General features: G+C 39.6%; 1 protein-coding gene across 5 annotated transcripts in view; it reads left to right on the plus strand.

Annotated features, from left to right (window-relative positions):
- The first annotated feature begins 2,285 nt into the window (after positions 1-2,285).
- The window catches only part of tjp2a (tight junction protein 2a (zona occludens 2)), a 43,922-nt gene continuing 32,162 nt past the window's right edge, over positions 2,286-14,045 (plus strand). For 3 of the 5 annotated variants that reach the window (XM_086300150.1, XM_086300152.1, XM_086300153.1), the window contains exons 1-2: positions 7,915-8,412; positions 12,177-12,306. In XM_086300150.1, coding sequence (XP_086156276.1) covers positions 8,306-8,412; positions 12,177-12,306 — 237 coding nt within the window. In that variant the 5' untranslated portion in view covers positions 7,915-8,305. Of the gene's footprint in view, positions 2,513-7,914; positions 8,413-12,176; positions 12,307-14,045 lie in introns of those variants that run through there. The other 2 variants (XM_086300156.1, XM_086300151.1) reach the window with 2 other exon arrangements.

Here is a 14,045-nt window from a genome sequence, read left to right on the forward strand (position 1 = left end):
AGACAAATATACTGGCATAGTAGGCACAGTGTTCAGGCTCATTTGCAGCTCTGTAAATTAACACAGATGTATAATACTCTGAGTTTAACATTTGTTTTTTTATTGAATAACTGTTTTACAAAGTGGTGAAACCAGTATTCACACTTTACTTCAGTTACATTCATAATCCTAATTACAATAAGTAATAGTCCAAACATTTTAGTGTCACATTAGACCTGAACTGGCTAAAAGTGCTCATTACGCAGAATCATTTAAATGATGTCAGCCATTATGAGACCTAAAACTGCCACGTTTAAGGCCAAACCTCTCACCACAACACGGACTGTGCACAACTCTTAGATGAACAATATTGCCTTTGCATTCTTGTGTTTTCACTGATTTACTCTTTTATTACCATAACTAGCTTGTGCTATTTCTTTTAAAGTTCTTTTAAAGGTGAAAGAATGAAATTGTAGGTACAAGTGGCTTTCTCTGAAGGGTGGATGGGCTCTCCCTTGGAGATGGGGTGAGTAGTTCAGTCATTCAGGAGGAGCTCAGAGTAGAGCCGCCGCTCCTCCACATCACAAAGAGGCTAAGGCTGTCACTGACTGGGAAAGGTGTTCCGGGTGGGTATGTCTAACTGAGTGGAGGACCCAGGGTAAACCGTGGGTGTGCTGGAGAGATTACATCCATCAGATGGCCTGGGAATGGCATGATACTTCCCTGGATAAGCTGGAGGAGGTGGCAAGAGGGAGGTATGGGCTTCCCTGCTTCGGCTGCTGCCCCGTGACCTGATTTCAGATAAGCGGAAGAAAATGGCTCGTTTTCGTACTTTCCACCACTGGTCTTACACAGGCTCTCATGGTGTAATGCATGTAAAATGAGTGGCACTATTGTCCAGTGGGACTGTTGGGTGGACACTGGGGAGGCCAATCATATTTCACAGGGAGGCAGTGCCACCCCATCCTCCCTATGTGGCAACAACCCTGCTGTCAATACATGAACTCAGGATGATCAGGATGATATGGGGTAAAAGTAAAAGAAGTAACATTTGATTAACATTGACAAGCCCTATTTATTCGTATAATTAATTAAATAATTTATTGATTACATCAAAAGATAAATTATGAAACTATGAACATCTATACATGTTTTCAAGCTTTTAGTAAGCTTGTTCCAGGCCTTAATAGCCATAAATAAGAACTTTGAGCAGCTGCCCTTGAAGCTCTACTTACCAGCTCTGAGCAAAGTTGTCTTTTCTGCAGTGCAGATTTAGCACTGAGAATTAAAACGAGACAAACATCTGAGTGCAAGATTAGATTCAAATAACTGAATATTTCGTGTTTACTAAAGTTATCACTGAGGATCAGAATGAGGGAAAAACTACATTTGAAACGGCTTTGAACGTGGCATGGTTCTTGGTGCCAGATGGGCTGGTCAGAGTATTTTAGGAACTGCTGATCTGCTGGGATTTTCCCCACACAACCATCTCTAGGGCTTACTGAGAATGGTCCAAAAAAAGAGACAATGAGCAGCAGCTCTCTGGACAAAACCTCACTGTTGATGTCAGCTAAGAACTGGGAACTGAAGCTACTGTTTGCACAGGCTCACTGAAATTGAACAACAGAACACTGGAAATGTTTTTGGCTCGATTTCTGCTGCAACACTGAAAAGGGTAGGTTCAGAATTTGGTGTGAACAACATGAAAGCATGGATTCATCCCACCTTGTACCAGTGGTTCAGGATGCTGGCGGTGTAATGATGTGGGGGATGTTTTCTTAACATACTTTGGACCCCTTAGTACCAGATGAAAGTCGTATAAACATCACATCACCTACACGATTATTTTTGCTGATCATATCTATCCCTTTATGATCACGTTCCCTGGTGGCTAGCAGCGGGATAACACGTCATTTCACAAAGGTCAAATCATCTCAAACTGTTTTGTTGAACCGCTGGTGTCTGTGAGTTCCCTGTACTCAAATGGCTTCCACTGTCACCAGATCTCGATGTAATAGAGCACCTTTGGGATGTGGTGGAGGGGGGAGATTTGCATCAACCAAATGTGCAGCAACTTTGTGATGTTATCATGTCAAAACAGACCAGAATCTCCGAGGACTGTTTCCTGCAACTTGTGGAATATGCCATAAAGAATTAAAGCCACGCTCTTGCTATCACTGGGTATGCTATCGCAACCAAGTAGAAGCAATAAAGCGCCTGATAAAGTAGCTGGTGAGTGTAGTTTCGGTATAAAAGTCCCTTTTATGACACCGGAAGAGTGACTCAGAAGAATGGCACCGCCCAAAAAGGTCATGGGTGAAACTGCAGTGGAGCTGCACACACAGCACACCTGCAGTTTCTAAGCTACGCCCACATACCTGAGAGAACCAGGAAGAAGGATTTTTCGAGGCTCGCCAAAACTTTGTTCCGTCAAAATCCTCTCCTTCCTCACCCTTCCTTTGTCCAGTTCAGCTTTTGGGATTACTCTGCTGCCTGCGGTCACATAAGGACAGGACACACGAAGTTTCACCTGGTAAGTAGGTCCGGCATTGTCCGCAGTGAGTATCGATTTGCTTTCACTGTGTTTGTGGCGCGCACTGCCATTTTACCCCATCTTTATCTGGTGCCTGTGTAAATTTAAGGTGGGGCTCCGACAGCTTAAGCAACTAATAACATTTTTTAGCTTGGTTCTTGAAGGCAGCAAGGTGTCATATTTTAATTTATTTGATAGTTTCTTCTTGTCAAAACGTCAGGTATGACCTACACTGTATTCGGGCCTGCGTGTAGCTGTCTCCTCTGCGTGTGTATTCATGCGCTTACTACTAGTTTCAGCGCACTAGAGGCACGCCTCAAGCCCCTTTAGGCAACTGTTGTTGTGATGTGGCGCAATCTAAATAAAATTGTGAAATTGAACAGGGGCTCGCACTGTGAGTGTTTCCTCGTGTTTAATGATTCTTATTTTTATTATTAGTTTATATCTTAACAGTTAACAAACATTCAAAAGCATCATTTCATTACATACATATAAAGCAGTATCATCTCAAATGATATACTTATAATAAAAAAGCAAGAGGAAAAAAACCTCTCGGATAAGTTTTTATTTACTGACATGCATTTCTGATAACTGTTGAGGTTCAAAGAACGAAGGGTGGAAGCTATAAACCATTTTAAACATGGGGTTGAATCATAGACTGTCGATAAAATATTGATATACCTAGAGTCGTATCACCCAGTGCCATTAGACTAGGAATGTGAGGTTTCGGTGTTACTGTTTTTAGCCACTGCTATGTGGAACCATGATCATATTTGGATGAGTTTGGAGTCCTAGCTTTGTTAACAGGCCGTCTCTATAAACTGTGCAAGTGAAACACGGAGATGTACACATGCTACTCCAAAGGACTTAATTTGTTAAAAGTTATAGTTAGCCGTGATTTTATTGTGGTAATTCCTTCAGAAATGTTCCAAAATGTACCACCAGCCTGAGGCTTATAATGCATCGCTTGCCTAAAACTGCCTGTTTGGGACACGTGCAAATAACAGGAGCCACACCGTATACGTTAAAACTGAAATAATAATATTAATAATAATCACCACACAGCTGTTATGAAAGTGCTAACTATTCATAGAGGTTCAGGATGTAAACATGCCGTTTACCCTGTAAAACTGTTAAATTTTAACAAGTGGCCGCTAGAAAAACAGCTGTTTTTGGCACTTCCACATTGGTTTCATTTTGTAGTTCTGAAGGCTGCTTCTTACCTTAAACTAACAGTTTAAGCTCTATGGATAAATTATTTTAGAATAAAACATAAAGATCGGGAATAGGGAGAATTAAAAAAAACAAAAAAAACATTAAACACTGTGTGTAAATGGTGATACAGCATGTGCACCCATAAAACAAATGGCATAGTTGCACTTTTATCATCTAGAAATCTTTGCATTTACATGTTTGTGGCCCTTATGTTGTGTAATGTTTTCAGACATAGTTCTTTTATTTTGCTTACAATTCAGTATCTAAAAGGAAGTAGCCATTAAATGATAGTGAATACAAATTTTCCATGTGGTGGTGTTTACCTGGAATTGTACACATACCTCCTGATACGTGTGTTCAAGTATAACGTTCAACCACTAAAATTACTTGTTCAGGATTGCAAGTAAATAACTGTAATTTGGCATCTTAATCAAAAAACGATCCTGTGTTTTATTTTTATTTTTCAGGGGGTTTTTTTGTAAAATGGTAAGTCTGAAAATTTGCAAATTACAATATTTGTATTATGCTGTTAAAAATATCATTTCAGTTAAAGAGTGTGCGCTTATCGGTGGATTAACCATTACTGAAACATAAACAATATTTTTGGTAATTACCAATACTGTTAATTTAGGACAGCTGTGGCATAAGCCTTACTTTGGGTGGTGTTCTCTCTAATATCTGTAGATCTGTGGTTTACAGTACTGTGCTTACTCACATTTCAACCTGTCTGTTGTGTCACATTAATTTTGTTCAAGCTAAATGTCTGAAAACCCAAAAGACTTTGTAAAAATAAAAGACCTGGACCAGTTTAATTTCACAGCTGGTACATCCCCAAAAGAGTTGAAATCTACATGGGACGTCTACAGTGTCATTTAGTTTCTTGGATCACGGTGCTCATGTCTCACTGCTATTGAACGGAAACACATCTAGCAGGGAGACCCAGCTTTTTATAGATAAACTGAAAAATGTTGTCTTTTTTCGCTCTCGTGTTGCTTTTTGACTCTTTAATTCATCTTCATGTCACTACATGCTTGCAGCTGATCCAGATTATACCTGTGGAGGGGATGTGCATACTGATTTTTTTTTTTCCCCTTTCCCTTTCTGTCTGCACACTCTCATCCCAGATTTGTGAGTGGCATGTGTCCCTCCATCTGGCACTCACATGCATTGCATACGGACATTGCATAATGGCCCGGGCCTTAGTAATGCAGCACCCCAGCACTACTCGAGCATGTGAGGAAGTGACAAGGGGCAGAGAAACAAACTGCTTATGTAAAAGCATTAAGAAGACCAAGCAGCTCCAGCCGCATTTGTTCACCCTGTGGGAAGATGAGGGGGAAAAAACAGAACTCATTCTCATTAAAAAGTAGTAAAAAAAACATGCAGTTACAGAGGAATTAGCTGGAACCATGAATTACTCTCCCACTTTTTAAAAACTAAAGGGCGTGAGCTGCGTGTGTGGTGCAGTGTGCATTCTCAGGTTAATTCAGATGCGTTATAGATTGATAATATTTGACAGATAAAGAACTTGGTTTGAATTTTACTGCTGAAAAAATACATTTTGAAATAAATTTCAGTATATATTTCCTTTGTGGATATGGATACAGTTCCAAGGGATTATTTTAACTTGAACATCCATCCATGTTCTCATCCTGGTCTGAGTTGTGTGGGCATCAGTCTAAGCATGATCAGGCATTTCTTTCCCTAACACTACCCCCTTAGTTTTCCTTGAGGGTTACTGAGGAATTCCAAAGCCAGCTGAGAGATAATCTCTCCAGCCCGCCCTAGGTCTGCCTTCAGGGCTCCTCCAAATTAGACGTGCTTGAAATATCTTTCCCAGAATGCATTCAGAGGCATCCTGGTGAGATGTCTGAACCACCTCAGCTGGCTTCTTTCCATGTGGAGGAGGAACAGCACTCCTCTGAACCCTAACCCTAACCCCCTAACCCTAGCCCCTGGAGCAGTTATTATCCCCTGCTCCAGGTCATAGCTGAGAACAGGAACGTATATGAACCAGGAAATGGACAGCTTCATCAAGGTCACAATGAATACATCCGATTAGAGTTTTCCACGTTTTCTATACAAATGCCAAACCCTAACTGACCAAATTCCCATATGTTTCAATTCAAAGCTTACAGGCTGTATATAAATACTTAGTGGTTTCTGGACTTCATATTTTAAAGTGACAGTATTAGTGTTTTGGCTGCTGCCATTTTGTTTTGTTGGAGCCCGAAGGACCGAGAGTGTGTGGGTGTCACTTTAAGTGATCAACCAAAGGCTAGCAGGCTTGGTTATTAGCCACAAATTAAACGGTTGTCACTCACACAAAATTCATATCTGCTCATTTTTGCAACTTCATTATGCTCCAAAAGGCACCAACAGCACAAACGCGGTGTAGACGCTCAATTTGGTGGAGGTGATGCTTGGCAGACAGCAGTTGGCTGTTATCCAGGCAGATGAGTTATTTAAAAAACAAACAAACACACACACACACACACACAAAAACTGTCTTACCTGGCTGTAAAGTTGGACATTTTAACATGGGGGGTTGACTTGCTTTAAACAGCTGCTAGAGGAACTGGACTTTTTGGCACTTCCACCTTTTATTATCAGGTTACAGTTAGCACGGAGCTCCTCAAATCATCCATCATTTGTTTATTTAAACTGTTAAACTTTGATTTCACAGGCTTTATTTCACAAACTGTTACCTGCAGTATTTTCAGCACCATTGTGCTGGTAGGTATCTGGCCAAAAAATAGTTTGCTACATAACTCGCTTTCTAACCAGTCATCATTGTCCATGTGCCAGGTGTTCACAGGTGTGATTGGTTGTTTAGTTTTTTCACGTTTGCACATGTGTTAGTCATAAGTACGCACACACATTCTTCAGTGTGGATTGGATCAGTGTTCCCCGTGAGATTACTGTAAAGTGTTGGATTATGATAAAAACGACTGTCACTCTGCTCTGTAAATTTTGCCCTCGGTCCAGCCACTGCTCTTAATCTGTGGCTCATCAGACAAAAACAGACATACAGGGTGAACTCAAAAGAAACCCCTCTCCTCATTTTTTTCCCCTCCTCTCCCCGCATGTTGCCGTTATCCAGTGTTTTTAAAAATAGTCTTGCTATTTCTGTGTCTCCCCTGCTGCGCTCCTGGCATTTTTTGCTCCCCCCTCTTGGAGTGCTGAGGGATTTTTCCTGCTCAGTGAAATCTGCAGCAGCTCTCATGGCAGGACCATCCAGAGCCGTAATCCAGACATACAAGCAGCTTGAATATAAATTCTGTCAAGAGTTTGCATTGGCTGGCAGCTCATCAAGAGGTCACAAAGATTTATTTATTTATTTCAAACCTCTCAGGACATGGCAGCCTGCTGTCATCTGGTGACTCGGGGATGGCAAGATACATTTAATCTGCGTGCGTGCCGAGGGTTTATATCAAAGTGGGAGGGAGGAGAGGGATGCATGCAGGGAAGAGTTGGGGATGGATTATTGAAGTTTACTAATGGGACTGAATGGTTGCAAAACCATTGTTAAACAATTATTAATCCACAAATTCAGAATACTGAGGATGAAATCACATTTTTGAGAAGTGAGTTGCAGACTGCAAGTCAAGGCATTATCTGACTCTCAGGTCCTGTCTTGCACCTTTCGCCTTGTGAAAGTCTGTCACTTTGGTTTGTGGAAACTTGTTGTGCAGCCAGCCAATCACAAAAGAAAAATCAACTGGGTCAGATGAAGGTGTGAATTTGGGCTTGAAAGACACACACACACACACACACACACACACACACACACACACACAGAAGCCAGATACATTTGGCTTCTCCAGTGAAACATGGGTGTGAAAACGTGCTGTGGCATCACATCTGTTCTTGTGCAAATCTTGAACTGCAGACTGACTGCAGCTTAAAGTTGTCTGGTCATTGCTTTGTCATTAATAATCTTCGTCCATTAGAGGTTAGCTCTGGTATTGAGGGGTGTGTCATCATGTGATTTGTTTTTTTCTTTTTTTTTTCAAAGTAGATGGATCTGTCTGGGTGTAAATGGTGAGAAAACTAAGCCTGGATGGGGGGATTATAGGAGAAGGGGGCGGGGAGCATGCATGATCTGTCAAGGCTTAGTACCACAATTATCCCAGCGGCTGCAGCAGCAGTCACAGCAGCGGCGGCGGCGGTGGTGGCAGAAGCTGCATTTTCATTAGTGTAATGTCCAGAGAAGCTCGAGAATTATGTAAGAGTGACGTGTTGTTATCCCCTCTCGGCCAGCCCACCTCCTGGCAGGAACGTGGCTGTTTGTTTTCCTTTCATCCTCGTTCGCTTGGAAAAGCCAAAAGGACATCTGTGGGAGTCAGCGGTTGAGGACAGGACCCTTAGTGGTCACGCCGCGGGAACCGCGCAGCACTGGACGCTCAATCTGTGGCTCAGTCTCCTGGAGAAAGTGATGCACTGAGGCGCAAGAACAGACAAGTTTGATGATGCCAAAGGAGATGAGTAGACACTCATCACTTCAGGTTGGGATCAGGGAGTGTAGCAGCAGTTAGTGATGAGGTCCATGGGATGTTCATAAAGGAGAGTTAGAAGATGAAGTTTAAGAAGTTCATCACGATCATGCAGGCAGCGATGGGGATTGTACCCTTAAACAAACGGGAGCTGCTGCCACCAGGCAGGAAACTGTGGAGACCCCCAGGGTGAGTTTGATTACTGTACCGTACCGGTACTTGTATTGGATGTTTCCTTCTAGAAGATGGATTTTTATATCCTGCTGTTGCAGTTCAGTGGGGGAATCAAAAGATTTCTGAAGAAAAAACAGTTTGGTGGTCATGCAGATAATTCTATTGTTAGTAGTTTCCCAAGGAAGGGGAAGGTATTTTATTTCATTCACACAGCACAGAAACTGTGTTTCAGTTACTCACCATAATCCTTAAAGGCAGAAATCTGTGAGGCAAATATATCAACATTGTGACCATCTGGGCCACTAGCTGCCACGAGGAAGGGGGAGGAATCGGACAGGTGGATTGTAAACACAATGCATGACACATTCTTCTCACTACAGAGAGACACAGTGATGTAATGTGGAAAGTAATTTTCTTTTAAAGAAAGACCCGTGTTTGTGTTGTGTCCTGCATTTGGCAGGAAATGTTTTCTTTTTAAAACTTTGTTTAAAATCATTGTTATGTAGTCTTTTTTTAATTTTTCAATAATTACTTATGTACCAATCAACAAATTGCTTCAGTTTAGTATTTGCTTTATTTACCAGCCTCAGTAATTATTGCAATACACTATTCTTCCAAGTTAAACTCACACACCTCAACTCGAGCAGCGACCCATAACAAAGGGAGTCAGGAGTAACAATTGCACATTATCGCCCAACCCTAATGTGGAACCCCGCCCAGGCTACAACTATTGTAGCAGCATTTTCAGCCTCTTTCCTTTTACACTTCAAAGAATTTCTTATCGTTTGTATCGTGACAGCCAAATTGTCACCACTGTCTCCAAACAGTTTAAAGTTGATTAAAGTTTCAAAGTAGAAACCTCCTCATCCTCTGTCTTTGTAGCTTTTTCTCCTGCATTTGTATTGATACATTTCAGTTTGTCATGCTGAGCGACTAACTTGCTTTATTACCTCATTAGTTTGTCATATATATATATATATATATATATATATATATATATATATATATATATATATATATATATATATATATATATATATATATATATTTATTTATTTATTTTTTCATTCATTCATAATTATGTAGTTCTTCTGTGCGCACAAACTTGTTCACTACTTACACTCGACACATCCAAGATAATCTAACTATAACAACAGGATTAAATAATCAAACTAATGCTTGTCACATTAATGACAAATCTGTGGAAAAGTAGAGAAATACAAATACTTACAAGCTTTAATAAAAGCAGGCCCTAAACAATGTTACTTCTGTGAACTACCTCACCCTCAAGTATCAGTTTTGTAGCTGCAACTGAGGGAGGTATACTTGAAATATTCTTGATCCCAAGGTTATTGAGCAATTTATGTTTCAGCCATAATTACCTCCACCCAGCAGATTATGTGATTGGTTCAGTTTATCTCTCTGTTTGTCTGTCTGTTAGCAGGATTACTACAATATTATGGACAGATTTGCCATTTCAATATTTTTTTTCATAGGTAGGGCTTGGTCCAACTTAGATATAATGAACTTTTGGGAAGGATCCAGATCTGATTGAAATTTAAAAACTTTGATACTGGTCTGTAAGTTCAGATGCACTGTCAAAAACATCATGACAATACTTTTAATTTGTTTGTCACAAGTGCTGCTGAAGTTTGCTTTGTTTCCTTTGTGTGCTACGCAATAAAAGCCATGTTAGGTTTTACTGGTTGAAATCTTTAATATTAATATGCAGCAATTACTTGGAAGCAAGCCGGCAAGCAGTAATCATTTACAGGAACGAGTCACAAAGTCCCACACAGAAGACAAACCAAAAGGAAAACAAAAAACAGAAGAGGGCGGGCGATCAACAGAACAAATGCTTCCTTTTTTATCAGTTTTTGGAGCATGTGGAAGCAACATGAAAATGCATTATAAATTTGGATCATTACAGAATGCAAGTAAATGCAAACTGTTGATTGAGCTGTAATTTGAAAAGAAAAAACAAAACAAATTGAAGAGGTGACTTTGATTCTTTTCCCCAAATGAAATCATTCATGAAGAATGGAGGAGTTGTTTTGAATGGATATAGCAAATAGGATATGTTTTTGGAGCGTGGCTCATACTAGGGATTAAAATGGTTTGGCTTTCTGTTTTACATTACCCTCTGAGTATCCTGCTTTTAGTAGTAACATAATTATAAATGCCAGGATAAATATCCATGAGCTTGTAGGAAATGAGGTACTAAAATATCTAAATGCCCTTTTAACCCTTGTATGGTGTTCGGGTCTGTGAGACCCGTGTTCAGTTTTTTTCAAAAGAAAAATTAAACAATTAATTATTTTTTCACGTGTAAATGTGTTGTGTCTTTCCACTCACTCCACTTGATTATAACTGATTTATTTATAACATTTTATATAAAAGAAAAACGAGAAGCACATTAATTCATAAATGTGATCTAATAAAGGTAAAGGGAAAAAATTAACCAGGTTTGCTGTTCATATGTCTTGTAATTGGGATGAAGTAAACATCTGTTGAGTAATTTAACATAAAATTGTTTGATAGTGTTAATTTGGAAAGCCAAAACTCTAGCGGGTCCACCAGACCCATGAACACTGGCTGAGTGACAAAAATACGAACACCACACAAGGGTTAATGTAGTCGCTCATAGAGTAATGAAGTCTGCGCAGAGCGGACTTCGGTAAGAAGTCAGTGGAGACACCACCAGTGTTTTTATCCCCAGGCACGCTTCAGGTCTTCCTGGAAATACTGAGCCCCTCCTTTTGCATTCACAGAGTGTGGTTTTTTTGGGTTTCTTTGAAAGTGTAACAGTTAAGGTTTGGTCACGCAGAGGAAATCTGGTTTCTTCCCTCTCTGTACGTGATATCTGACTTTATCCACTCAGATCATCTCAGTGTGTTTGACACAATGCCATGAAGCTGGGGATGGGTGTTGACCATATGTTTGGACATGCTGCTTGTGATCAATGGCAGAGATGCTTAAAATGAGACTTGAGATGAGTTTGATAATAGTCTGTTATCTGTGTCAGTCTGGTCTTCTGGTGAGTCTGGTTTAACTGTGTCATGCACCAATGAGAAACATGTGGCTAATTCTATTAAAGTATCCATCATACTATATACTCTATATCATTTTGATTTGCTTTTGATTGCCCTTAAACATTTTTTAAGATAATTTTTAATCTTGCCATATTAGGATCTGCATAAAGCCCCACCCACCTGTTCTTCAAACGAGGGGCAGCCAATCAAAAGAAGGATGGCTTAACAGGAGAAGGAGAATGAGGGAGAAGGTGGATTACGTCCAAATGTCAGAAAAATATAGATTATTTTCAACTAAAGTCATGCAAAACTACGAGTCGAGCCCAAGAAGAGTTTTTCCTCCATAATTTGTTTTAAAGTCTCTTATTTAATGTTTCCTGCAAACTGTGTAAAATACTATAAATGAACATGTCTAGGAAATGTGTAAAGCAATTACATAACTCAGGAATGTTTAGAGAGCCTTATTCTTTTTATGCTGTATAAAAATAGATCTCTCCGCCTGGTGCAAAGCATCTCTTGACACCTCACTTGGACAACATGATTTTCTGAGTCATGCCCATTTAAATATTTCAGACTATTCAACAAATTGCTATGTTTTAAGGTCAAAGCATCCTCTAAAGAAATAAATCTACTCCTCTTGCTGCCCTTTAGACAAAGTGCTATACAGTGAAAGTTTTAAATAATCCCTTTTCATTATGGTAACACTGCTGGTTATGATGTAATATTGTGTTTCTCTTATGTGCTCAGGGATCAGCCTGGCTCTGACCAGACCAGCACTGACCTCCTCAAGTGCAGCAGAAAGTTCTGCTGGTCCAGAGAAGCCCAGTACTTGTATCTTCGCCGCCTGTCTTCACGCAGTTTCTCGGCTATTATGATGGTACGTCTTTTACATAAACGTCCACACTGTATCTGATTTGGCCTCCAGTTATGTGATATTTTTTTGTTTTCCTTTCTTCACTAACACTACCTTGTGGATTGTGCCTTGTACCTGGTACTTTTTTGGTATCGAATGCAATAGATTGAGTCTTCAGTGAGCTAAGCCAAGAAAAAAAGGCGAGGACCGTCAGTCGGCCATCACGTGTGACAATCGTGGCGTACAACATTAAAACTAACATTTTTAAATGACTTTGCTAGGACTGGTTCAGATACTCGACTGTTTGAGCCTAAACTCTACCCAGTGTCCAGTCTCTTACTGAACTGAGTACACAGTTCTGAGCTTTATTTTGCTTTAGTTTCAGTTTGGTTTATTCACAAATCAATCAAAATATACATTTCAACATGATAGTCTATATGAGATGGTTATTTGTGAAATGGTGCTTCCTAAAAGCTAACCTCAACTTATAAATAGGGGCCAAAACATCAGATAATATACAGCAAATGCGTATAGAATTACCAATGTACTGTAACTAACCTAGTCACTAAAGTATCCTAAGGTAACCTTAAAGATCCTAACATATAACTAACACTGTTACACTAACCATCCATTAATACACTAACACACCAATACCTCTAGCTAGTTTCACATAAAAAAAAGTGTGAATCTCAGGTAGAAAGCCAACCAGAGTTTAAAATCTTTCCCTTCAAATCTTGGTGTTTTTGTTTTCTCGTATTATATGTGTGAGAAGGATGAAATATTGGATAAGCTCACAAAGTCTTTTGTTAAATGTAAATACTACTCTATACATAGCACAGTCATTGTGAAATATGTTATATTCTTTTAAATTTAGAGGTTTGAAACCAAGAAAAAGGGGATCAGAAGGAGCATCTAGATTGGACCATAATATTTGAAGTCTTTTATATGAAGTGTGTGTGTTATTTGATATGGGAAGGATAAGTATTGCACCATATAACAGTAACTTAAGTGAGGCTCTAATAACGATCGGTGTAAGTAGTTCGCTAATATCAACATAGGTAATTTTTTCATTAACTCATCAATATGCCTCTTAAAATTTAGAAGTTCATCAACATGAACCCCCCAGAATTTAGTAAGTATAACCCTTTCGATCATTAACATTTTTCTGATTTTTGTTTGAGTGAAATAATTTAATATCAACTGCTGCAAGACAAACTTGTTGTTGAAGTTAAAATTTGATATAGAGGTCCTCCCAGGCTTCAGACATCCCTCCCATTCACAACTGAAATCACCACACTGTAGTTTACTGTACTTTAAACATCTAGCAGTGAATCTAGTGGCTTTTCAATTAGCCGTTGTGCCGTCAGTGAGATCTCAGCCTCAGTTCTCTCTGCACCTACTCAATGTTAGTGACAGGAAAGAGCGAACAACAGCACTGATGACTAAGCCATTTGCATATGTGCGGTGTTGTTTGATGGTTTGTTTCCCAGGTGGTGTGTGTGTGTGTGTGTGTTTGTTTGTGTGTGTGTGGAAAAAGGAGCTTTTGCACTGAAAGCTCATTTTGCATGTTAGCATAAAAGAAATCACAGTACAATCATTGTCTTTAATTTTATGGAGATTTTAAAGATAATAAATCAGACGCTAGTTATTTTCCAACCATGTTAAATTCCCCACAAAAGCATCAAAGTAAAGCTGATACTGCTGTGTTCGTGTTCATTTTTGTGGTATTAAAAGCTTTGGGGAAAACAAAGATTCAGTCATTT

This window comes from Aulonocara sp. 'chitande type north' Nkhata Bay, linkage group LG7 (genome assembly GCF_057382095.1).
Source record: "Aulonocara sp. 'chitande type north' Nkhata Bay isolate Kocher_YH1m ecotype deep benthic linkage group LG7, A_spYH_male_GT1.1, whole genome shotgun sequence".
Taxonomy (NCBI): Eukaryota; Metazoa; Chordata; class Actinopteri; order Cichliformes; family Cichlidae; genus Aulonocara; species Aulonocara sp. 'chitande type north' Nkhata Bay.